Consider the following 26,764-nt stretch of genomic DNA (forward strand, 5'->3'; position numbering starts at 1 on the left):
AGAGATCAAAACAGAATTTGAGCTGGACATTTGTTGACCTACATAAATCAAGTAAACAGCTGCTTTGACCTCCTTGTGTCCCAGTACACAGAGTGTAGGGAAGAGATGCTATTTTGGGGGACTCTTCAAACTACCAGGTCAGAGGGCTGAAGATTATTGCCACTGCATTCTCAGATCAACAGCTTAGTGGGGGAGGCTCTTACGTATCAAACGAAAGCATTATATTGCTGTTCTAAAAATAACCTTAACATTTAATCATCTGCCCTGCACTGTCACTTTCGAACTAACCTACCTTATATCCAGCTACAGACTATAGCCATATTGATGTTTATACAGATAAATTGCTCTGTCAGATTTAATTTGGGAATATGACTAACTGCCACCCTGACTCACTGCGCCAGGAAAAGGAAAGTTCTCTGAACATCAACATAAAAGAGAAAGGTTTCCAAGCAGTTACAGCTCCTGCTGAGGAGTTTAGTTTAAACAAAGGGTTTGTTTAATTATTCATGCATCCTTTTAATCTGCCAGCATCTTGTAAAGGACAATACCATCTGTCTGCAATGTGTTAGTGAAGGTAGCAAACAAAACAAGAGAGCTGTGCTAATTTTCAAGTAGCAATAATGGGATTTTTTTTCTCTTAAATATATGCTCACTTTGCAATAAAGTAACCAGAACTAATGCCTTCTACTAATTTCTTTCTGTAACACTAAAACAATGCTTATTCTGCTGGATTCACCATTGGAGGTATGTGTATTCTTCATTATTCTAAATACAGTGATTTAGTACCAGAAATATTAAGTATGACTTAAAATAACACTGGCTTTGTTTTCTTTTTTTCAGCTCTGAGGATGAGAATGGCAAAGCTGGGGAAAAAGGTGATTTAACAGCTGTATGACATGGAAGTAGAAATTACTACTCAAAGCAGTATAAAGCTAAGGAGTTTCTTCAGTATACATTTTGGATCTTAATGCCTAGTGTTTTGCTCCTCTGTTTTATGCATCTGGGTTATTTTGCACTTTGCATAACCTGATGGACTCCAATAGACCTTTAGTTTTGACCGACTGTGCCACATAGACATAAATTAAATCCTGAATTTTGTGAAGTAATAGAAAGTTGCCCAAGACCATAAATGCAGTGTATATCCAAGAGGGAAGACACATAATCTGTCCCCACAATCAGAAATATATTGTTGCTACATACACAGCAGATAAAACCCACCTCCAGGGAATTTCACAGGATGCTGTTCCCTTTAAAGCATACTGGTCTGATGTTTGACTGAAAATGATGTTCAAACCTTTTTTTTTTTTAAACATTAGTTAAAAACTAAGTATGAGAGATAGAGGCCAGAAAAAAAGTCTATATAAAAGCTGATCTCCAAACTTAGTATCTTGTGCAAAATTTGAAGCATTCCTTTTTAAGAGTAGAACAATATTAAAATAGTAAAGCCCACATTTAAGTTTTTAGCCATGTTTCTAGAGCATCACAGTCCACCCATCCTTCTCCTCTATAGAGGACAGTACAGCAATGCTAAAATCCTGTTCCCCTCCCCACATCACATGCATGTTTCCTGCCCATCCCTCACAGACCCCATGCGTAACGCTATAAACAGCCTGACCTCCCAGGCATGGCTTCACCTCCTTAGCTCACTACACAAAGTGTTACTTTTCCAGAAAGCTGGTTGCCAGGCAGGCAGTGCCTGTCAGTCATTAACATTATTGCTTAGTCCGCAGGTTTCATCAGCCAGGGGAGCTAAAATTAGTGCAGATCTCCCATCAGAAACCAACTTGTCAATAGCTCATCCTGCAGCTGCAACAGGTCTGTTCTGGGGGCAGCTGCTGCTGGGTATGGGTCCCCCACAGGCAGCAGAGTCCCACCATTCAACATGGTCATTCTTTCCACAATGGAGGAAGGCTACAGCACTTAGAGTAGCCATAAGGTATAATTACACATAGGAAAGTCACATGCTAGTCATTTTTCTAATACCAGGTTCTTGGGAAAAAAGTGCCTCATCACTCTACATCCTTCTATTCAAATCAGTACGATAGCATTACTTTTGGTAGGTCTTAGACTGGTTTGAATCGCTAAGTGGATAAAGGTCAGGTTGTATTGTTCTGTTGTAGAAATAACAGAAATAACTACCAAAGAACAGAAATAACTTTCGCTTGCCTTCCTCGTTTCAAAGCAGGAAAATGAAGCCGCTACCTCATACTGAGGCACAACAGTAGCAATCAGCTGACAAAGCCTCTAAGCAGGTGGTGGTCCCAGTCTGAAGTAGACAGTGAGCAGATAATCTCAGATTTTAGGAATTGTGAAAGATGGTTACCTGGAGATGGAAACGAATAAACAATTACATTTTCTCTACATCTAGCCTGACTTTATTTGTTGTAGAAATTTTTTCTTTCCTCTTTTTCTGAAGACATTTGTTTTCCCGCTACTGCTTAGTTCTGACAGTTACACTCAGTGGTTTGTTTTTGTTTTAAGATGTATTTTACAAGTTCTCAATGGGATATAATTTGGACAGTAGGAAAAAGTGACACAGGCAGCTTTTATAACAGAAGCAGACTGATTTGGGCACTCATTCTCTGCATTCCCCAGTAATATCCTTAAATGATCTGGCAAACAATACAGAAATAGTTTAAAAGGAAGGAAACCGAGAAGACATCAGCACTTCAAATATTAAGTAAATTGTCAGGTAAAATTCAGTTCCAAAAAACAGAAAGTAGTGTAAAAACACCACACACAGCACAAGCTGATTTGTTACTACCAACCTCTTGGATAGTGGAACAACAACAAGCAGAACTTTAATATTTCAGATTGGCATCTGGCTGGGTGGGGGCTCGTGGGGGTGGTTCTTCACTTTTCCCGTGTCTGTTCTGCTGTACCACTCCCTTCAGAAAAACGTATGGAACAGCTCTGCCTTTCACACATACGTGCACCCTAAAGCTTAGGATCATACTGATCTGAGCTAAGAATTTCTCTGGAGTACTAGCAGATCATCCCTCTTGCTCCATGATAGTCACTCATCTTAAGTTGTTTGGGAAAAAAAAAGATGTTCATATGTAAAGCACAGCTTAATTCCAAAAGAAAGTAAGTCATTACTGTTCCAACAGAGCTTAAGCATAGACATTATGTCTATCTGTATGAACTGGCTCGAATCTAAAGCTTGAGATATATTATGAATATTTTGTCTAGGAAGACTTCCTGTTTTGGAGGCTGTTTACGTGCCTGAACTTTACACTGTGGGCAAATAAAAATGTTGTTTGAACAAGAGCGCCACACAGTGTTACAAGTAGTGATAGAAAATAACAGGCAAGGATCTCTCTAGCCTTCACAAACCTGAATAAATGAAAAAACATTGACGTTACACCCAATACGTGTCTCTACATATGATTTTTGCCAAAACAAACAAATAGTTTGGTGTTTGGCATTAAAAATGTTTTCCAATCTTTGTTCATCTTGCACCCAAACTTCTGCTTGCAAAAAAAAAAAAAAAAAAAAAAAAAAAGATTTCAAGTAAAGCAAAGCAGCAATAAATTCAAACGCATTTAAGCAATTTGCACTACCTAGTTTTCTCTGAAACATATTCAAGAAACATTATTTGTAGCTTTCAAGAGCAGATAAGCAGTATTTTGAGGTGAATTCCTACTTGATAGGGAGAATTTACCAATCTAGAAAGAACCAATCTGAAATATGATATGATCAGAAGCTTAATCCGAGACTAGAATCATCAAAACCTTGATCTTTTCATAAAAACTTCTGTCAACTTTAGCAGGACTCCTTTATGAAGAAAAACGCCAGGAGTCTCCTTCTAAACAATATTAAGCCACCAGTGCCTCTAGAACCAAACTTCCTGCTACCTGTTTTTTTTCCCCCATCAAACACTTGCACGGTGTTTTTTTCATTTTTATAGTTTTATTTTTATTTTCAAAGATTGTAACAGCAATTTTGGGAGAGTCACTCTAATACAATCACTTTGCTTCCTCTTGCTAGTCATGCAGGTGGGCAGGGAGGTGTTAAAAAATTAACAAGACTTTGATTTGAAGATACTGGAATGTGTCAGGAAAGACCTCATATTACAAACTACAGATTATTACTAGTACTAGGGAAGAGCGTTATTTAAGAGCAACTAACAAGTCTGCAAACTGTAGCTCTCAGGAAAGAGCTATTCCACAGTAAAGAAACATTTTAACATCCAATTTCTAACACTCAATTTCAAGAGTTTCTCCAAGAAACATTTGAATTGCTTTTCAAATTGCTAATTTGTAAAAAAAGCATCTACAATGAAAACATTGATTGATTACTACTATGCAAAACTAGTCTAATTTTTATTTGATAGTGTTTCCACTGTATTAAAAGAGAAACAATTATTAAGATACTTACATTCATGTTTTAAAATCCCCCCTCTTACACATCAGAATGAAGCAATGCAGCACAGCTGTTGTATTATAGAAAGAAGCTGCCACTGACTTAATTTCAAAAGCCATCTATCATGTTTGAGTAGAGATTTTCTTCTGTAAACTGAGTATATTGAAGAGCTCCCAGAATTTTAGTGCTGGATAGGTCTGAGACTCCTACATATTTGAAGTCAAAGATACCCAAAGAACAAACTGAAAACGTCACATAAAGAAAATGCTTGTTGCCCTTCAGCCTGAGTTTTGCCATATTTCTTCTTAGCCTTCTCTTGTATTCTCCAGGTGCAGGGAAGGAGGTTCACTCACTTGTAATCTATTATGCTGCTAACAAAAGGGATTAATCTCAGCTCTGTAAAGACTCTTACAACTAAGCATGTTACTTGAGCAAGCAAGATCTCTGTCCACAAACTTGATACATTCTGAAAACTTATATTTGCAACAGGCTGCATTGTGAATTTCAAGGAAAAAAAAAAGAGGCTGAACTAGACAGCTTTAGTTAATGGAAAGAACAACTTCCTGACTAGTATCTTAGTCAGGAAGTGCCTTAGGCATGAGCATCAGGTAGCAGAGAGATCTTGCTATAATGTTTTATATCTGTAACAGTGAATACTGGGTCCTATCTTATTTGTCAATGCCTTTATTCTTAGCTAGGTTAACAACCCTTTGGTAGAGGTATACTTTGAAGTTTTACAACTAATTAAAAAAAAAGCAAAGCATTTACTACATAGTATAATTAGTATAATAAGGGTTAATTTATGAGATTTCAGTTAAAAAGTGACTCTCAATCTCTAAGCAAGCCAGAAACCAAAGAAGTTGAGAACAGTCTCCCCTCCATTCCCCATACCATATTATTAAGATAAATTAGTTACTGACTAAAAAAAGCGTCTCTGAAAAAGTCAGACATACCAGCTCAAAGAATGCTCATTTAACACTAAAGGGAGATGCACTTTCCTGAAGTAGATTCCAAATCACTATTTCAGCAGTGCATTCAATAGAGCAAATACAACTGCAATATAACTGAGCAAATATTTTCACTTATCTTTAAGAATCAAGTTGCATAAGCCCCATGTTATTTGTACAAAACAGCAATTCAGAAGCAACAAGTGACCAGAGACAGCAGAACAAGTACATGCACACGGATAGGTTTTTCCTGTTTGAGTTTTGGATAAGCAGAACTAGGTTTTAGTGTACATTTCCAAACGTGCTTTCCTTGTTAAGCCTTGGAAGCACTGAGAGAACAAAACAGTATTTTGAATGATGAAAATGGTGATCTTACTAAAGAACCAAGGTTCCCAAGCCCTTATCCCTGTAAATGTGCACTGCTCTTAGAGCAGAGAATAATTTTTGCATTGAACTGCAAAGATAAACAATGTTTAGCTCAATGTTTAGCTCAAGCATTTGTGGCAGATTTTTTCAGTAAGTTTTTTTTTCCTTTGTGTGGGACAAAGTTGTCACAAGCAGGAGACTGTCAAACCATGTCATTAGAACACAGAATTGGGATCACACTTTCCAGTTTTCCCAGTAATATGCCCAAAAGGTTTAGGGAACTGTGACTATCAAAACAGTGATTTCAGTGCATCTCCTCACTCTTCTTAGCCTGTAAACTCTAACCACGTAAATTATTATACTTAAAAAAAAAAACCCAAAAAAAACCAAAAAAAAAACCTCATTCCTTACTCAGGCAAAGACTCCCATTAAAAATAACACCTGAAGGCAGCTTTTGCAGAATTCCAGCATTCTATTGATTTGAATTTTTCTCCCTTGTACACATGCTATTGCTCTTCAACCACATCTTCAAGGATGTGTTGACGGAAACACAATAGAAAGTATTCCTTGCATGTTTTTCGGCTGCATCGTACTTCACTGCAAAGTTCTCCATTTCTTATTTCATACTTGGTTGATTGCTGCCAGGAAGGCAATGAGGAATATTATGTTTCCACAGACATAAATAGTTAACACAATCTGTTTAAACAGGTTACCCTGCAAGAGAATAGAAGAAAACAAGTAAAACCACAGAAGTATTAGTCTTTCTATTTGTTTTTAAAATCATCTCAGGGTAGGTACGTAAAAATGGTTACTTACTTCTGCTTCTGCAGATGTGAATGACTGCAATATCTGTACTCTGTCATCCTCTATCAGTTCAACTGTTATGTGGAAGAAAAAAAATACAGTTGTCTGCTCTTAAGAGGAAGGGATTTTTTTGTATTTATATAGCAGAAGTTTTGATCCTATGACTAAGTAAATCATTCCTGTACAGCAACAAATTTGAAAAGCGCTTGGAAGTCATTTGACATTTCACAAACTTTACAGCAGGAAACAAATTGAGTTGACCTACAAAAAGTAGGTTACAGTCATTAAGATGACAAAACAAAGTTGTCTTTCAATAGAATGAATCAAGATAGTGAGATCTGAGCTGAACAAAACATTTATGAGTTAAAAGTTGAAAACTTTTACTGCTATATGAATTTGTGCACCATTATTTCCTAGTTATTCCCTTCAGCTTGTAAGTTAGAAACTAAAAAAAAACCTCTTGAAATTCAGTTCACTCAGATCTTTTGCAAGCAAGGTGAAAATAAGCCCAGTTGGACTTGTACCTTTACGTATGAGACAGTAGCTGTGTATCTCCAGAAGAACATCAGTACCAACATGCCAAGCTACAAAACCAATCATTGTATAGGTGTCCCATGGGTCTGGTAGGTCAAGTGCAGGCAGATCCATTCCCAAGAACATAGTAACCACTAATCAGTAAAAATGAGATGAAGAGACGCTGAGTGCTGTGTCAGGGCAAATAAAACAAATTTCTTAACACACCTTTGTGAACAGATTTCCCACAAAATACCTATAGTTTATGGGGGAGCGAGGTTAAAGGAGTCTGTGAAACTAAGAAGCTTTTACTGTATGGAATGGGTATGGAAACAGAAAGAAGAAGGCCAGAAGACCAGTTTTTATCCTGCACAGTGCTCTTCACAGCCATAAAAGCATGAGCATTTCTGACTATGAGGATGACCACAGTCACTGAAACTTTTGTGACCAAGTTGAATGTGGAACCTTTTCTCCACAAAGAGAATAAAAACCAGTTTGTAGTCCTGTAAGTTAAACAAGACTGCAACACTGAGCTATGTTACTGTAAGAACAAATTTGTCCAAGTCACTTTGGTATTATGAGCCACTTGTTCTCCTTTAAAGGTGCAGAAGATAGCCATGAAAAAGAGAAAGAAAAATCTCTAGAATTCATATTACAAAGTGAAAGCTATGAGGTAAGACAACACATTTTGCACCTCCACCTTAAACTGGGCTGAGTGTAGGAAAAACACAAACCATATAATATTGTTAAATCCTTTGGATTTTTTGTTGTTAGTTTTTTCCTCAGTTTCAAAATTAGAATAACTTACCTCACACCAGAAAACATCATGTGAGCTAAAAACTCAACATCTGGATGTCCAGATAGATGCTCTAGATGAATAATAGTCTAGATAATTAACAGCATGAGTTTCTTCGTATCACATAAAAGACAGTTACAACTATCACTCCTACTCACCAGCTAGTATTCTAGCAGTTGTACCAATACTCCAGTGAAACCAGTTAAACAATTGCCTCCTATGCAATAAAAAAAAAAAAAAAAAAAAAGCATTTTATTATGTTTAGGAAAAAAAATAATTGAAAACAGATACTGAAAAGATTTATCTAAAGCAGGTAACAAAACATTTTATTTCTGTGATTAAGATTTAATAAGTTAGCTGTGAGTACCTTGGTGCATGAGGAGACGGTCTGAAACCTGCCATAAGAGGTTGAAAGATTGTCAGAGCCATCACAGTACAGCCAAGATACGGATGAAAACCTGCTTGCTAAACATAAAACATTTTTTGTTTAATATCTTATCCATATAGAGATATAGGAAAAAAATATCAGAAACATGTTAATTTTACATAAGCTAGCAAAAGTAAATCATAGTGGTAGAACAGCAGTGTGCTTAAACTGATAATGGTGACAGAACACAGCTGAATGGAGGTGGTTCTCCAAAGGAGAAGGAGGCATGAGTAAGTCTGCTCAGGGTTTGCCTCATTTTTCTGTTGTACAAAGAAATTCTTCCACCTAAACAGAAGAGTGGTATTACTGTAGCAGCAATGCTGTAAACTCTTCATCCTCAACCACATATCATTAGGAAAGGCCTATTTCTTAACTCTTCCCAATACTGGTTTCCCCCTTTCATTCCATTTGTTCTAGTTTCACTCGAAAAGAATTTATTCATTTTCCCTAGCTATCAACTCATGCCTGTGACTTTTGTATCCCACCTTTAATAGAGATTCTCTCTAGAGATTCTCTCGGAGAACTTCCCTGTTTCTGGAATCACCTTGCATCAAGTAACATACAGGTGACAGCAACAGATCCCTGCCTGAACCCCAGTGTAACCAAGGATTTCATTTAGGAGAAAGAGGAAGAAAGGAAAATCCGATGGAATTTTATCCACTTATTGCTGAAGGTGGGAACATCCCTCATCTATTTTGCTAGAATCTGAAGTCAGCCTTCTTAACAGATTTACAGGAAATTTCTTTGACAATAGTTATAACATATCAATCAGCAATGGACCTACTTCTCATTCATTTGGTTCTACTTTTATATTAGTAAGAGTTAAAAATAAAAACTACACTTACTTTGCTCCAACCACCTCGGTATATAAAAGGCAATACAAAAGAAATGCTGGTAAGCATAACGGTGGTCAACATAAGCGTACGATGCACCTGGAAAAATGAAGTTTACATTTAGAAACTCCATAACTTTTCTAGTAAATATTAAAATATATCTAATGATCTGTAGGTAAGAATGTTCTTATCTGCCTCTTTGGACTTCGCTTTTACTAGTGAAGTAGGTAAATTTCTGATTTGCAGTTATTCTGCAAGTTTAAATAAAGAAAACAACATCAAATTTGAACTCTTATTTCTAAGATGTAGTAAGTTTTAATTTTGCCAACTAGAGGCAGAACATACAGCTAGAGATATGGGAGAGATTTTGCACACCTGAAACCATAACTCTTTTCCAAATAAGAATGAATGAGTCCAGACAGGCTTGAAGAATCGTGCAACAATTACACCAATACTAACTGTACTTATCCAAGCAACAAACATCAGTGCACCTGAAAAACAGGAAAAAAAAGAAACAGTTAAGTATGACTAATTCAACTGCATGTTAATACTGCTTCAGTCTGTGTTTTAATGGCTTATTTTGTATGTATACAGTCAGAATACACCATTGATACGTTTTTAATCACCTAGTGCTGTCTAAAATTCTGTAGCATTTTATCTTGCTAACAGGTAGGATCATCCATATAAAGATGTTTACAACAGTCTTGGCATGATGGAGCAGCTCATACAAGCTTATACAAAGAATGATAATTGACCTTTATTACAAGCTTTCAACAGAATGAGTGACAGTTCTCTCTTGAGCCTGGTTTACATTTCAGTACTGAGAAAATAATTCTCTCATTGGCTCTGGACTATCAATTGAGAAAATTCTCTTGAAATGTTCTTGAAATAGAAAACAATAACTTTACTCTGACTTCACAGTCTCAGGTCTTGCTATCCAACAGTATGTATAATGCCAATGACAGAAAGACAAGAGGAAATACCTACTATACAGTAGTGAGTAAAACAGCTCTCTAGTCTCAGCCGATCTTGGACTGGAAGTCAAAGCTAAAAAGTGCAGCTTACCATGAGCCTTGATAAGTCTCGGGGAGCGGGAACCTCCAATATCCTGAGGAATGCCTGTGACATTGTACATTCCATCGGTGATCAGAGGCTGACGGCGATGTTTATATATTGGACCACCTAACCAGTGATAAAATTGTTTAGTTAAGGCATATGAGAGTTACAGCACTTGCAAAATAAATCTAATCCTTATTTATGAATTTAAACCCTACTGTGACCATGGAGGCTAGTTACACAAAACATCTAACATGAAATAAGGTAGGAACGCAGCTTGTGAATCAAAATTCGAAGATGTCTTCTAATCTACCTTGTATGTACTTAACGTACAAGAACCAATCATTCCTCCATAGAAAACAGATCTCTACACACACAAGATGTGAAGAATAATTCCTGCTGATGCTATTCTCCTTTTTAAAATGGATGCACCCAACCTTCAAGAAGATAAAAGTTGCTAGGATCAAGTGGGCATGCAACACAAGTATACAAGTAAGCTTACTTTATTTTCCAAGAGCAAATCTGAGAGACAATAAAGATGACTGGACAAAGTGACTCACACCAGCTTGGAAATCAACTCCTTAGTTTGGATACTAATTTTTTACAGATAATGTATCTTACACTGGGGAAACTCATTTAGAGCTAATAAAAAAAAAAATAAAAGCAACCACACATCAGATTTACCTTCACTAGCTTCCCCATCTGCCAGAAAGATGTAGTAACTGGCATTCATGTTAAACCTCCCCTTATATGCAGGGAGACTAATATTCCTTCTAAAAGAACATTGAAGAACACCATCCACAAGCCTCCATGACACATCTTCAAGAGCATTCTGTGAAACAGAAAACATTTTTTCCAGACAAACAATTCTTTTGTTGCTTTGAAGACCACTGCTTGAGCTTGTTTCAAGTTGGCAACACAAACAGTATTCCTGTGATATCTCAAGTAATGAGATAAAGCATTTCTTACACTAACAAAAGCAAGAGGTAATTCTTTCACCTCTGCAGTTCTAGATGATCGTAATACAGTAACAGAGCATTGGATATAAAACAGTTCAGTTGGAAGGTAAAAATCAAGTTTGACTGCCTAACTACTTCGGGATGACTGAAGGTTAAAGCACATCAAGAGCATTATCTAAATGCTTCTTGAACACTGATATGCACCAGGTATCAATTACCTTAACAGTTATTCTCTTCTAGTGTTTGACAACCCCCACAGTAAGTTAACTTTTCCTAATATCTAGTTTAACTCTAGTGTCAGACCATCACAATTTGGGTCAACTGCTTTCAAGATAAGATATACATTAATAGCAAATAAATGACCAGCCTTCTCTGTAGAACCATGAACACAGAAAAAGTAAAAGCCCAGTACAACCATAAGAAAGTGTTAAGAGTAAGATCAGCAGTCACAGAACCAAAGACTGGCTTGAGTTGTAGGGGACCTTAAAATCATCTAGTTCCAAGCCCCATCATGGGCAGAGTTGCCACTCACTGGATCAGACTGCCTGGGTCCCATCCAACCTGGCCTTGAACACCCCAGGAATAGAGCATCTACAGCTTCTCTGGGCAACCTGTTCCAGCACCTCACCACTCTAACAAGGTTATGTACTACAGAGGTCCTAACTCACTTTTCTGCTTTAAACCCCCTGGTTAAGCAAATATTTCTAGCTAAAATGTCTAGACTTCATTTTGCTTCACCTTTTGCTGTGCTAATACATCCAAAGAAATTTTGAGAGTAACTAGTTTAAAGTTAGCCTTGCAAGTATCACTTGCACAAAGAAATGATGAGGCAAAGATCTGGGGAAAGAAAAATCTTTTGTATAATAACTTAGAAGGTACGTCAGTAAGTCAGTGTAGCTACCTAAGGTTTGTATTTATTACCACAAGTTTTTACAACTCATAAATATGCTCTCCTTAGTAGAACATAGTGTACTGAGTTCTCTCGTCATATTACTTATTTTTAAAATAAATTTAGGCTTCCAAAGGTAAAGTTTCCTAGGAAGAAAAAGCCTAACCATTCTCACTTTAAAGAATTCTACATTTAACTTACTATTTACAACTGCTTTTCAAAATAAAAGCACAAAGCAGTCATAGACTACTCATCAATTCAAACCCATTTTTGTTGGAAAGTTTAGATGCTTCTGTATACCTTTGAATCCAGAACAGGAGGACTTCGTCCCTTCAGGTAAGCAGTGCTTACACTAACATGGTGGTCCTCATTAATACACAGATATGCATCATCATCACCCTAGAAAGTTTAAAAGGAAAAAGTATTTATAGATTAGTAAAAACTCCTACTGGCAACCTCCTAAAGCACATTGATTTAATACATACAACAAATTGGTAGTGTTGATCAGAGGTATAGTAGAAGACTTGAGACAAAATTTTCTAGCTTATAAGCTATTTCCCATCTTCCAAACATCTCAGTGTTACAGGGGACCCACATTAAGCCAAATAGATGTCACAGGCACATCATGACTTACCCTACCCATCTACCCCTAAGTGACAACATTATTATAAGTTCTTCCATATATTTATAATTCTACTAAATTTAACAAAAAGGATAGGAGTCAGATATTGATGGTATTTTAAAAATCTCTTTAGTTAGAAGTGGTTTCTCATAGCCATATAGATATAAAGTATTTAAGAACAAAGTTCTCTTTTACTAGGAACATGAAAATAAGAAGTATCTCCTTTGTACAACTGTTACTTTATGGATTTCATATTTGTCAGCAGCATTTTCCCTTCACTTCAACTGCAATTAACAGTCCCTGAACACATTTTAAAGATTGAATTGAGTCCCTCGCGTTAACGATGCTGAAATTCAAGTGGTTTTCAGAAAACTTAACAACATAGCTTTGAACAAATAGTGATTTGGTTTTTCTCTTCTAGGTAGCAAAGCAAGATTGATCTTACCAAGAATTCCAAACAGCTACTGTACTATTACTAAGTTTGGATTCTGTGAAGACAGATATCCATAAGGGGATTTACTGCAGAAAGTCAGCTTCAAGCTAAGACTCCATACCATATATAAAAAGTCATTACCTCTTCTTCAGCACTATAAGGAAGAAATGTCTTTGTTTTCAATTTAGAAATATTTCAGTTTTCCATATGCATATTTTGCTAAGGTACCACTGAAACTCTACGAGGATTACAGGATTACAAAAGAAGCTAGAGAAGTAGAATAGGATACTCACCATCCATTGGTCATAGGACAGTGCAAATGCTAAATATCCTTCACTGGGACCACTCATTTCAATAAGTACTGATCTCCTCTCTTGACGGAAGGATAGGAAAAAGCAGGAAGCATTCTCAGGATCACAGTTTGAAGGGTTCCTAAGGCAGAACTTTGTATTTCCACAATCTGATGCATTAAACTAGAATATTAATCAAACAAATATGACATAAGCAATGAGGGTTTTTCGCTCTCCTTCCTCCCTTTTCAACCTACTCTAGAAGAAGGCACTTATTTCCACTTCCTTGTATGCTATCTATGCCCATATACCAATTTCTTAATTCACTCCTACAGTTACCAGAGGGTAGAATTTATTGCCATTTTACATAGTAAGATGTATTTTTAGTTAAACTGAATTCCCACTTCAAAGACTTCATTCAGTAACTTTAAATTTTTAGGGAAAACGTCCTAGTTTAATCTTGAGAAGTCAAAATCAGCTGTAGAGTAGGAAAGAAAGGAAGACCAGCTTTGTTTCCTTTTTAAAAGTAGAAATCCCACTGATAAGCAATGAGGCAATACATGCATTAGAAATCAGTGTTGCTCTGAATCAACTACTGGTGCTTTCTCAGTCCACAAGTGTTTCTTCCTCACACAAGAAACAGAAGTCAATACCATTGATTAAATCAAAACTTTCTGAACCTGCAGTTACTAAATAGGAGGTTTGGAATCAAGATCAGAAGAAGTCCATTCTCACCTCTTTTCTCAGATATACAATTTATTTTTCTTTTTTTAAATCTGGCCTTTAAAAAGCTGAGAGAACATTTATAACTTAGCCTATGTGTGATGTGAAACATTTAACCCACACAGATTCAATGTAATTAACCTAATGCAAAAAGTGGACATCTAAAGCTCTTAGTATCCAGTACACAAGTTACTCATCTTTATCTTCCCCCTTCTGCCAATCTAGGGGCAGAATATCTGAGACCATATCAATGGGTCTTAAACTCCATTCATCACAAGCATAAGAAATTGCACTTCCTGGGTTTATAATTACTTACAGGCTTTGTTAAGTAGGAAGCTGAATGTGAAGTTGATACAGCCTCTGATGTTGTGTACAAGGGTGTTGTTGAGAATGGTGCATTAGGCTGAGAAACAACAGGACCAGGAATCTTCACCCAAAAAGTCTTGTATTTCTTCACAACTGTGGCTCTTAAGAAACCCCCCCCCCCCACACACACATTTGATCAGTACTATATACATCAACAGCTGAATGTTATTTAAAAAAAAAAAAGTCTGCTGTTCCTGTAGCTGTATTTCTGTATTTTCCTGTATTTCTAGCCTCTATCATTTCTTGTGTTTTAAGTAGGAAAATACCTAGAATACCAATGGAAAAATAATGTCAAAGCACCCTACTGCATGTTCCTTACATTCACGCTTCCTGCACAAACAGCAGTCTTAGAAGACAGATATTTATAACTTCACTTATATCCCTTAGTTCCAGAAAAAAGTTGACAGTATAATGGAAGAGAATTATGTTACGTACAGAGAAGATTCACACTGTGTATTACAGCACCATATATGCACAATAATTCATCAGTTAATTAGAAATACCGAATTGCAGAACTCCATTCTACTCTCATCTCAAAAATAAAATGAGCATCTCACAGATTTCCCTAAAGAACAAACACCTGCATTAATGTAGACTCTACAGTGTATGTGTTGACATTTCAGGTCATTAGTCCAGGGACCCTTCCCAGTTGCTGGCCAATAATTGCTACAGACAATGCTACACATTCATCTTCTGCATTTTAATATGCCAGAACTAACATTAGGACTACTTACAGAAATCGCACACGTTTTGGTGCATCTCCAGGAGCAATCCAATAAACTTTTACAACTTTCTTTTTTGCTTTATTTGTGTGACTAACAGCTGAATTCTGAAAACAAACATATTAAAAGTTACACAGAATACACACTAAAGAGCTTTAATTTAAACCCTGAATAAATATTGCACCATTACCCTGCAAATACAGTCACAGCAAAAACTTCTTAAGTTAATCATGATCAACAATACCATTGGCCTTAAAGTACTAATGAATAATTGGATTCCATATGTATCAAGTGGAAGACAAGGAGAAAGGAAAAATGCATCCAGGCAAATTTGAGAACTTTGTTCAGTCCAGCTCAAATAAGTTCATAAATTTTGAGCTGATTGCTGAAACAATGATCAGAGTCAATCCTTTGTGTGAGGCTAAACCAATTCATCTAAAACAAATACTCGAGACTGTGATCTAACCTGTTAAGAAGAAAGCTCCACTAACATTATCCTTTGCATTAGTTCTGTCAGTTAATGGCCTGTTCTAGCCTTTGTTTTCCACAATAATTGCCCTAAACTTTCCTCGTTGTAAGACATTCATTTTGTCCTCAATAATTCTCCTCTTCAAAGCAAGTAGAGCACATGCTCATCTTTTTAAGAACAAGCACAATGATATGAATGCAGAACATTACACTCATTGTACTCAAGTTGTGTTATGCCTGCTACACCTTACTACAGTAGTATTACATGACCTAGAGAATTTAAATAGCTCATAAAAATAGTCAGACAAAAATGCAGTGAACCATGCCTCTATAATAAAAGTTATAGTAATTTCCTGAGAGATTTACTGAGCTCAAAAATAAGAGTAGGAAGATTTGTTCTGCTCTATTACATATGTGAACTACTACAAACACTACAGTGCCCAACATCCCATTTTAAGATAGTAGACTGTACCGTGGTATGGCCACATGTCAGAAGCTGAGAATGTCTCCGGTCAACTAATACAAAAGAACCAACTGCAGGGCTGTCCAAGTCTTCTGCATCCCGAGCTTGTATGAAAAATCCTTCAAAATCTGGACCAGACAGCTGAACTGTCAAAAGGAACAAAAGGAAGTTGCAATATCCTGCAGAGAAAAAATGAAGTGCTTCCACAATGACCAGCTCATTTCACAAGCACTGAGTGGCTGCTGAAGGAGGCAACTGAACAAGACTCAATTTCTTACACAGTTCTGGTGTAGTTACCCATGCAAAGACATACTAAAGTACAAAGAAACAATTAATTAAGCTTTTAAATTATAATTGCGATCATACCTTCTACACTGTCCCCAGGTTTAAATTCAGTCCTATTAACTGTAATGACATGCTCAGGCGACAGTTTTGGAGAGATACCATGACAGGGCACCATGCTAGTGCAGGCTTCTCTTACTTTTCCATTTGGATATCCATCCACAGATGCATGGAAGCAAACAAACATCAAAACAACAAAAGCGAGGCCAGGCAGCTCCATCTGAATGAGCAATTAAATACAATAAACATTTGGATTGCAGGTTGCAAGTCATCTTATAACAGTCAGTTCAATACTAACTTTTAGAAACCTGTTTGCAAACAAAAGTATATAATAGAAAACACTAATCCCTTATTGTAATTCTAATAACTACCAGAGCATTGCAAGAACATTCTTGGATATTGAGTTTTAGGCCATTTTTATGTTCAAGAGTATTAATAACGAATAGATGGGCTATTCTTCTTAGCAAATTTAAAGATCACTAAAAAAAATTATTTTACTTACAGCTATGCCATTCTCTAAAAAAAAAAAAAAAAAAATCCTTTAAACAAATATATAGTATAGAGAAATCTTAAAATGTTTTCATTTATGTCTAAAGGTCCACAGTATTGAGGAAATACCAAGCTAACATCACTCCCACTCATTTATTAATCATAGCTCCAAGCTATGTATCACCACAGACTGCTATTTCTTTCCACAACTCGTGTCTATTTCCCCACATATGACAATGAACTCTCAAGTGACAAGTTCTTCTTTCTTCAGAAGACTAAAGTTACCAGATGTCTGAAAGATTTTATACAAGAAGAAGGGCATGAATTTGATATGAGGAGATAGACAAATATATTTTTATCAGAAAAGCAAAATGCTATCTTAGAAATTCTTTTGGATGCTGGAAATCCAAGCAATATGATTTCTTTAAGGAACTAGAAACATGAAAAACCATGTGAGGTCATGTTATTGAATAGCCTATTACAGTTAAAAGAACCCTTTAATCTCAGAATTTATTATGTGATGATTTGCTCTGACACAATACTGTTTTCAGGAAAGCAGTGGTATCTTTCATTACTCAGCAGCATGAAGGCCTTACAGTTGCACCGAGTATTTGTAGAAAGATTAGGTCAACCAAAATTTTTATGTTCAATGGGCTAGGAGAACTAAGACACCATCCTTTCTATCTTTAGACCAAAAAAAGGTTGTTCTGCTGGAGCTGTTAACCATGTACCAGGCAAACGAGTCTGCTTTATGGAAGAGTCATGTCCATTTTGCACTAAGTGATAAGAAACATCAGGTAAAGAAGTTCCCTGACAGCACATATGGTTGTGAAGATAAGAAGGGCACAGAGCTGTTTCAAGCTGAGCTCTGATATCTAAAGTAAAAAAAAGAAAAAAAGAAAAAAAAAAAAGAAAAAAAAAGATGTCATTAGTGAAATAAATATATATATTTATATATATTTATTATAGACATACATAAAATAAATAATGAAATAAATTGCATTGATGGAGATTTGTATGTTAAGGAAGTCTTTGGGAGACTAAAAACTAAGCTTCAGAAGAATTGCAGTATTAAATTCACTTATACATCTAAAAGAAATCTTCAAAAAAAGCTGCTGCCAGAAGAGATAAAGCTGAGTATCAACGAGACAAGAAAAAAAGAGCAGGTTCACATTTTAGTTGAAATAGCAGAGGATGTGGTAAGGATTTGAAACAAGTAATATTCTTTGGCAGATTCCCTCAACTCAAAAGCTTGCAGATGAACAAACAATGCCCAACACCACAATGGGAAAAGAAGTGCTGTACTGAGAAGCAATTTTTAAATTATTTTTTTATTATTATTTTTGAAAGAGGATTAACTGTAGTAATCTTCTCTATGTACTTCCAGGGAATTGAGAGAATTTTTTTTTTTTATAGAATAGCACCTTCCAGATTAAAACTTATTCTTTAACTTGTTACTCAGTTGCTTTGAAAAGTCCCTTTGCCCTTTTAACCTGTAAATATACTCCAGCACTCCACATTCTCCACCTACAGAGTAAAACCTGCTGAATGAAGACAGGAAACACTATCATAACATCAGTCACTCTGTAGCTAATTAATCAGTTTGTATCTTTATGAAAAGTCTCAAAAAACATCCATGCAGATTCAGCTAGTAATTGGATTGCAAAGGATTATCCAACAGGCTTTGTATAAAACACAGGAAGGAGTTCAATGGTCTATTAGATGGATACATTAAACCTATCCAGTTTTAAAGACAAAAAGCAGCTGTATTTTCCCTCAGCCACCAAGAAGTAAAGGATGAAAGAAGTCACAGCTACTCACCTTCAGCTGGCTAATTTGGCAGCCTGATTTAGATTTACCATGTGGCTTCAGAACTGACCACAAAACAACTGAAGAATTAAAAGTTAGAGAGATGTTTCTTGGGGCAGCTATCTATAAACACACAGCACTTGTATGGCAGTGTTTCTGTGTTATCAGCGTATCTCGGAAGAAAACACAGGGAACCAGGGTCCATGCTAAATTTGCACACTTTAAACTTACTTATTCCTGTATTGAAAAAGACTCCTAGTCTCTGCAGGCACAGAAAACTTAGAAAGCCCTGGCAACTCAAAGAGCACATGAGCACAATGCCCACAAAAACATAGGATCTCTTTGCAGAAATTGTCTTTCAATTATTTAACAGAACTTCATTAGCTGCATAGTATGAAACCTAAGGTTAGTTTTAGAGAGGGAGAAGAGAGGTGAGACAAAGACATTGCCAACCAGAAGGAATAAAAGCCATCATGACCAAAATTTATCTCCTGAGCACCATAAGAGAAAGGGGCAAGCAGGAAAGGAAAAAGCTGTCTAAAGCAGAGTAAGCTGTAAGAACCAAAGATGTTTGCCCACATGATACTTTGCCACATTTCCTTTGAAATACATTCTTAAAAAAAAAAAAAAAAAAAAAAAAACACAGAAACAGGGAACCATACTGTTCAAGAATCATTTTTCCCTCTGAAAAAAGGAGCTCAGGTTTATTTCTCCTGCTCACTTAAATGCTGTGGTATCAGAACAGCTGCACAAGCAAGGGCAGAAAACAGACAGTATTCACATTCACAATAATTCCTTACTTCTCAAAATGGAAAAAGGAACACACACCTAGACTCACATGACAACAAAACACACATGCCTCATCCTCATGCTCTTCCTACACTGAAGACATTCAAGGAGAAATTTAAGACTTCTAATTTCTTTCTAAACAAACTTTTATAAATTTAAATACAAGTACTTACATTACAACCAATCTTTCTGCTACAGTGATGAAGTCTAAATAAAATCGCCTTTAAGTTTCTACTTGTAGAAAGTGAACATATAACGCATTTAACTTCTACTTGACTTGCATCTCAGTGTTAATCTTTATCATTATCGGGATCAGAGGAAGTTCTGCAACAAGAAACAGAACCCAAATGCTACAGAGGAAACATTTATGAGTGATAAGGCACATATCTTATGGTTGCCCCCCAGCTAAGCCCACAACCTCCTAGACTTCAGCTGAATTGCATGAAGTTTTAACGAAGCACTATCCCCACAGCTTCTTTGGTTTGAACTTCCACAGAGCAATTTCATATTAAGTCATTACTGTAATTATCTTCTGGTGCAATTACAGCGATAACAAAAATAAATAAATAGCCACAAACTTTTCATACCTTACTCCTCAAACAACAAATAACAAATAGAAAGCATGATTTTATAGCTTATTAGATTATATTGAAAAGATACTTTCTTCTAGAAGAGGGGTAGGCATTCTCGAAAAGGGAACGCGATAAGGTTTTGCCTGCTTTTTCCCTTTCTTTCCCAATATCTTCTACCAAGAATGGACAAGAGCGAAAGATTTCAACCTAATTATTTTATTAATCTTCTGTTGAACATCTGCTCTGTGAATAAGCCATTAAGACCTCAACCTTACAAACTTGTACCTATGCAAAAAGCCCTCTTAACTAAGCTGCAGGCTGATGTAGGACTGGCCCTGTTTCAGTTACCCTAACAATTTCAAGCACAGCATCAACTGTAACAGCCTTCATTTAGCTACATTCACTGCACATTAACAACAAAACAAAGTAAATAGCAATGGCTACAGAAGACTAAGAAGCAAGCTAGACACCAGAAGAACTCGAGCGCTGTGCTTTCAGGTGCATTAAGCCCGAGCCTACTTTTACAGCTCTTATTTAGTGCTTAAACTTCATTACTGAAAACATGCCCAGAAGCTCTTTACAGAGACTCAGAAACGCCTGCGTGTAACGCAGCAGTTCAGAGGCGTTTCAAAAAGTTCGCCAGATTTTAATCTGCTTCATAATTGCTCTAGCCATTCTAGTAAGTGCAGATAGCTTTCGGAAGGTTCGCTGTACCTATGCTTCGAGCACGTCCGGCCGGCCGGCAGCGCAGCAGCTCCCACAGCCCGCTCCCTCCAGCGCGTCCCCGCACGGCGGGCTGCCGCGACCGCCCCTCACCTGCCGGCTCCGCCCTCCGCCGCGGGCGCTCCTCTGGCGGCGGGCAGGGGCGGCCCGAGGGGAGGCGCCGCTTGCAGCTCGGGCCTCAGCGGCACAGCTCGCATCGCTGCCCCGGCACGGGTCTGTAGGATGCGGCTTCCCGGCTACGGGATTTCTCTCCTGCCTCCGAGAACTGGGGGTGGTGAGAGGTGCACTGACTGCAGCTAGTCTCGCCCCACAGGTTTTAGCCAGACCTTATCCTTGTAAAAGCACTGCCGTGCCGAGCTTATTTGCAGTGCTGTTTGCATGCTTGTACAGACGTGCTTGCGCAGTCGAGATTTACTAATCAAGGAAGCAACTATGTATTGTTTGTAAGTGGATCTTCGTTGGCAAAGCTGACAGATACACAGCCTGCTCTGAAATTTATCTCTCTTCATATTACCCAGTTTTCAATTGTTCACACACAACAGCAGAACAAGTAGTAGTCATTTCCTAGAAACACAGCATTACTGCACACAGCCCACCCTACAAGCACGAGTAGAGCCGCCACAGCTCCTACTGGCTGAGCTTACAGCGTGACCTCTGTTGGCAGAACTGATCCTCCGGTTTTACCTGGCACACAAAATGATGGTTTGTTTGTTGAGAGCAACCATTTGAAACAGAGGCACCTATTAAGCATTTTCCAGAAGATTCTCACTGAGAAGTAAGACTTCAACAAACACACCTCTAGACACATCTTCTTTCTGGCTTTTTGCAGAAAGGAGAAGTTTGCCCTTACCTGCTTTCTGTAGAACAGGAATTTCACCTTCCCACAGAAAGAAGCATTGTGTTTGTGTTAATGAATACTTGATGGGAGACTCGGGTGATTCAGACAACTATTAGGAAGTCTGAGCACTCCCAGTGGTGTCAAACTCCATCGATTTAGTCCTTTTTTTTTAATTATTATTATAAGTTTCATCACCTGAATACAGCAGAATTCCAAAATCCGAGTTCACAGCTTACACAATCTAAGTATGAATTAATATCCAAATAATGTTGAAGATTTTATTTTAAGGTCTTGACCCATTGACAGAATGAGGTCTATGCCTCTGAAACAGTTAGAAATATAAAAGCATACGAAAGTAATACTGCATGTTAATTTGTTCTTAAGCATCAGTATTCAAGTAGTATCAAGGAAGCAAATTCAAACACGAACTATAAAAGGCCACAAACGTATCTTTGTAAAATGTACTGCAGTTATAGCTGTATTAATGTATTTTAACAATACTGTATTTATTGCTAAGCAGAGATTTCTACCTTAACCACATTGTCAGTTAGAGACATAGAGGGCTGGAGGTCAGCTTTTATTCCTACTACAAATTTGAAGAGAAATAAAGTTGTGACATCTTCTACTGAACTACATCAGAGAAAGATTATGTCAAATGGCAAACAAATTTCTTTGTTACAGAAAATAACATCAAATATAAAAAGGACCTGATTTTTTTTTTTTTAATAGATTCTGACAAGGCTACAAGAAAGTAAGAAAAAGCATATAATTGCAAAAGTAATTAAGCAAAGATAACTGCACAGTAAGAACATAAAGGCAAATCTCTGTTGCTTAAGAGCTGAGGAAACATGCAAAACATATAATTTTGAAAATTAAGTATTATAGATTCTACTGCATCTACTGATACCTGTGGTGCTTTTTAATCATAAAGTAACATGGAAAACAATAAGCCATTACAGCTAGCTTTGAACAGACCCCATGCTATTATGTAGTTCCCTATAATCAATTTTCTTCTTCGCTATTAATCTAACCGTGCAGTAAAACCGTGGCATTCTAGAAGGCCATCCCACACTCAGGTTCTATACACATCTGCACTAAGCAAACAGTTTCTTTGTGTTACTGGTGAAATTATCACTACAGGACATGCCTGAACTTAAATCAAGAGATTTTCAAGCTTTTCAGCTTTATTGCCTTAGCTAAGTCCATATTAGGAAAATAATGAAAAAAAAGTTACCTTAGGATGAAGTCTTTTTCCTACAATGCAGTTTTCACATGTTTTGTTTTTGTTTCCCCCCCCCCCCACAAAGAAAAGGGAAACTTGAATAATGGAAATGATTCTAACCATCTAAGAGACAACAAATGAAGGTAAAAGTCACAAAGGAAGATGAAATCTTTTTCTCCATGTTTAATTCCTTTTAGTAAACTTCAGCAAATTTTGAAACTCAGCAGTTTTATCAGCTGACTTACCCTTTAACCAACAAAATTATAAACGCATTCTTTGACCTCTAGAAAAACTTCTTCCACATATGTCCTCCTTTGGGCTCAATTTTTATCTACTAATGACATCTTTCCTTTATCAATTATTTTTAAATTTTTTGCATCACGTACAAGAAAAAAAAAAAAACAGGTCAAAGAAACATATTTATACACAATACATACAATATACATAAAAGTACTTACCATCTAGAGGTAAAAGAGAAACGGTATTTATGGGTTATAATCAAATACACTAATTAGCCACCTGGTGGCAGCAGCCACAAAGGAAAATAACAACTCCCACACCACAAAAAATTACTTCAATTTTTTGTCCCTGCTGTGAGTCATCAACAGCTTAAATACCCAGTAGCAGAAATGCTAAGTCACAACTTGAAGTGCTGATTGAGCACCTGGTAGAAGGCAGGGCTAACCTAGGGGAGCTCAGGTGTATGCAATGCTGCTGAGTGATTGGGAGGTGTGAAGACAGGATCCACCCTTCCCAGACCTCATTTAAGGGTCAGTAGGGGCATAGTAAGAGTGTTTTGCTGGGGGTTCCTCTGTTCTAGAGGTCTTTTGAAGGTAAGCTTTTTTTTTTTTTTTTTTTTTTTTTTTTTCTTCCTGCACTTTGGCTGCAATAGCCCTATGTAGCATTATGGGCTTGGGGATGAGTGGTTGGATGACTGTGAAGAGGAAAGGACCTGGGGGAGTTGGTTGATGCTCGTCTGAGCATGAGCTGACAGTGTGCCTAGGTGGCCAAAAGGGCCAATGGCATCCTGGCCTGCATTAGAAATAGTGTGGCCAGCAGGAGCAGGGAGGTGATCATCCCCCTGTACTCAGCGCTGGTGAGGCTGCACCTTGAGTACTGTGTTCAGTTTTGGGTCTCTCACTACAGGAAAGACATTGAGGCCCTAGAATGTGTCTAGAGAAGGGCAACAAAACTGGTGAGGGGTCTGGAGCACAAGTCTTATGAGGAGCAGCTGAGGGAGCTGGGATTGTTCAGTCTGGAGAAGAGGAGGCTCAGGGGAGACCTCATTGCACTCTACAACTTCCTGAAGGGAGGTTGTGGTGCAAGAGGGTCTGGCCTCTTCTCCCAGGCAAATAGTAGGACCCAAGGAAACGGCCAGAAGTTATACCAGAGGAGGTTTAGGTTGGATATTAGGAGAAACTTTTTCTCTCAGAGGGTGGTCAGGCACTGGAATGGCTGCCCAGGGAGGTGGTGGAGTCACTGTCCCTGGCAGTGTTCAAGAGGCGCCTGGATGAGGAGCTACGAGAGATGGTTTAGTGCTTGGTACTAATAGGAATGGGAGGGTGGTTGGACTGGATGATCTTGCAGGTCGTTTCCAACCTTGTGATTCTGTGATTTTTTTTTCCTTTGTTTGTGTGCCTGTGGCTGCTGCACTTGGGTTTATTCTCCCTTACTGTAGCCTAGGGTTTAACTATCCTACTATTATTGCTGTGCTTTCTATTGTATTGTTACATATGTATGGAATATCTTTGTATCATGATGAGCTTCTGCATTGGCATAAAAGTAATTTAAACTACTTGTTTGCTTATCTGAAATAATATAACTGATTTTGGTTGCTAACAGCAATTTGAGCTGCGCTTGTCCAGGAATTATGATACAGTAACAACTTGCTGCTTTTCCTAGAGTTCCTGCCTAACTCAGCATGCAACATAATTAAGTCAGTTGATGAAGTACTGCAATACAATCACTCTATCCACTTCAAGGGATGTGGCCCATCACTTTATCTGAAGTGCACATATGAAGCTTCTTCAAAAAAAGTACTGAACAGTTAACTTCTTGAGGTTCTGTATTCTTCACCACTTCTGTGAGGTATTTATTTTTATTATTAATTTCATCATACCTGCAAGATGTGCTGAGATGCTTTTATTCTAATTCTCAGGGAGCAACTTGCTGGTAGAAGCATTAAGTAACAAGTGCCTCAGTTTATGGCACTTAACACTTAGTGACACAATCTGTTGTGTGAAACTACAAAATGAATTGAGATCTAGTATAATGCTCTTCTGCACACTGGCCCTTCTTTTTTCTTTTGACTTCCTTGCTCTGGGACTGAGAATTAATTTTTTATTCCTTCCAATCTGATTTTACAGGGCTTTCCACAAGAAACCAATGTCCAGTTTTTCCATCTTTCTCTGAGTAATTCTTACTCTGTCTCCTTTGAGAATTCGTTCATTCTTTGTTTGGAACTGAGATGTCTTTTTTTGTGTGTGGATGCTCCAAATTAAAGCACATTTACGTTTTCCCTGGGGATTTCAATGAGCAATGCTCTTTGCAAGATGCAGTGGCATGCTTGTTAGTACCTGCACAGCACCCCTGTGAGGTAATTGTGTGGTAATAGCTGAGTATGCTTGCAAGGACTTTAGCTGTTACTTTAGCCAGTTTCAGACAAATATTTGCAGAGACTTTAAAGTACCTAGAAACTGCTCCATGTTGTTCATCTGCAATATATCAACTGTGTTGGGCTTTTCAAATCTGGGTAAGATTTAAGAATAGTTATTTCAATAGACCATGAAAACATCCATGGTACTCTTGTGACAGTTTGATACAATAAGAAGGAGCACTGTGAAGAAGAATGGAGTGCCCGAGAAGCACTTCAAATATTTACTTCTGAGGAAGAAATATAAAAAAAAAAAAAGTTTCACTCAGCAAAACATTATTAGAATTACATTAGGAATAGGTCATCTGAAGTCTTAGGTCTCAGTATATCTTACTAGAGTTACTAGTAAAACAGTAAAACAAAAATCTACAGTAAAACAAAAATGCTGCAGTGATTCAGCAAGTTGGTGTAATAAATTCTACTTGTTAAATAAAAAAATCTGGTCTGGCACATGTGAGTTTATTTTGCATCTAGCTAAGTTAAATGATACAAGAATACCATTCGAATCCTTAGTTTAAAATCGTGTGTACCAAGTCATGACATTCTCAGTAGAACATAATACCAAATCAGTGTGACATTGTTAGCTACATTGTGGTCAAGCATATCTTAATCAAGTACATGAATAGCTACGTTAACAACAGTAAAATCTTTTTTGGACTTATTTAAAGATAATGCATTATATTTCACAAATTTATATTCAAATAATTATTGGCAGTGTAGCTTTATACAGATGTTTTGGCAGGAAGTACGACTTGTTTGAAACCTCAGAGTAAGAGAATGGCAGAGGTGGGAATAAAAACAAAACCATAAAAATAAGTGTTTTCTGGAGTACAAAACTTCGTGATGGCTCCAAATCCACCTCTGGCAGTTTGAACCATTGCTTCCAGATGACTGTGTGGGGCAAAAGGCTTTTATTTGTTCAGTAAGAACAAATTATTGCCCTAGCCTCTCCATCTCATATGATTTCTTACTTATGAATGCTATTTTAGTTGTGCCTACTATCCTTTTTTTTCATATCAAACTATTGCAATCTGTTCTATCTAGAAGAGGTATTAAAAATAGCCTAGAGATTCTTGTTGTTTGTGTCTTTGTGCAGTATTCATCAGTTTACAGATCAGACAGTGAGGCATTGAGAAAAACAATGCTACCACTTTAGATTTTACGAAATCAAATAATTTCCTGTACATAGGCAGCTTGAAGTTCAGTTAAGTTCTCTGTGCTAATTTACCTTCCCTGTTATAGGGAGCTACTATTCTGCGAGTTGTTTCTTTCTTTAAAAAAATAC

At 37.2% G+C, this 26,764-nt stretch overlaps 2 protein-coding genes across 8 annotated transcripts in view; one reads left to right on the plus strand and one right to left on the minus strand.

Moving 5' to 3' along the window:
• PALMD (palmdelphin) overlaps positions 1-1,307 on the plus strand; it is a 49,033-nt gene extending 47,726 nt beyond the window's left edge. For both annotated transcript variants that reach the window (XM_048943888.1, XM_048943887.1), the window contains one exon: positions 841-1,307. In XM_048943888.1, the coding sequence (XP_048799845.1) occupies positions 841-884 (44 nt within the window). In that variant the 3' untranslated portion in view covers positions 885-1,307. The remainder of the gene's footprint in view (positions 1-840) is intronic.
• On the minus strand, positions 1,291-23,453 carry FRRS1 (ferric chelate reductase 1). 6 transcript variants are annotated; one of them, XM_048943882.1, is made up of 17 exons: positions 23,285-23,453; positions 19,645-19,795; positions 16,409-16,604; positions 16,052-16,188; positions 15,124-15,218; positions 14,340-14,490; positions 13,304-13,483; positions 12,256-12,354; positions 10,792-10,939; positions 10,117-10,233; positions 9,427-9,542; positions 9,064-9,150; positions 8,159-8,256; positions 7,950-8,008; positions 7,007-7,150; positions 6,495-6,556; positions 1,291-6,392 (listed from the first exon to the last, which is right to left on the minus strand). In XM_048943882.1, the coding sequence occupies exons 3-17, from the start codon at positions 16,602-16,604 to the stop codon at positions 6,300-6,302; spliced, it is 1,782 nt and encodes a 593-aa protein (XP_048799839.1). In that variant the 5' UTR covers positions 19,645-19,795; positions 23,285-23,453; the 3' UTR covers positions 1,291-6,299. The 6 variants fall into 6 exon arrangements, with proteins under 6 accessions (XP_048799839.1, XP_048799841.1, XP_048799842.1 ...); XM_048943884.1 differs by lacking the exon at positions 23,285-23,453 and adding an exon at positions 23,072-23,271; XM_048943885.1 differs by lacking the exon at positions 23,285-23,453 and adding an exon at positions 20,758-20,855.
• Positions 23,454-26,764: the final 3,311 nt, after the last annotated feature.

The sequence above is a fragment of the Lagopus muta genome, chromosome 5 (genome assembly GCF_023343835.1).
Source record: "Lagopus muta isolate bLagMut1 chromosome 5, bLagMut1 primary, whole genome shotgun sequence".
NCBI lineage: Eukaryota > Metazoa > Chordata > Aves > Galliformes > Phasianidae > Lagopus > Lagopus muta.

What these genes read in the sequence shown, in the direction of transcription:
- FRRS1 (XM_048943881.1), bottom strand. An exon ending in ACCTGGGGACAGTGTAGAAG is followed by an intron (nt 16,189 to 16,408) that starts GTATGATCGCAA and finishes TCCTTTTGACAG; the next exon opens with TTCAGCTGTCTGGTCCAGAT. An exon ending in ACCGAGGTGGTTGGAGCAAA is followed by an intron (nt 8,257 to 9,063) that starts GTAAGTGTAGTT and finishes TTTTATGTTTAG; the next exon opens with CAAGCAGGTTTTCATCCGTA.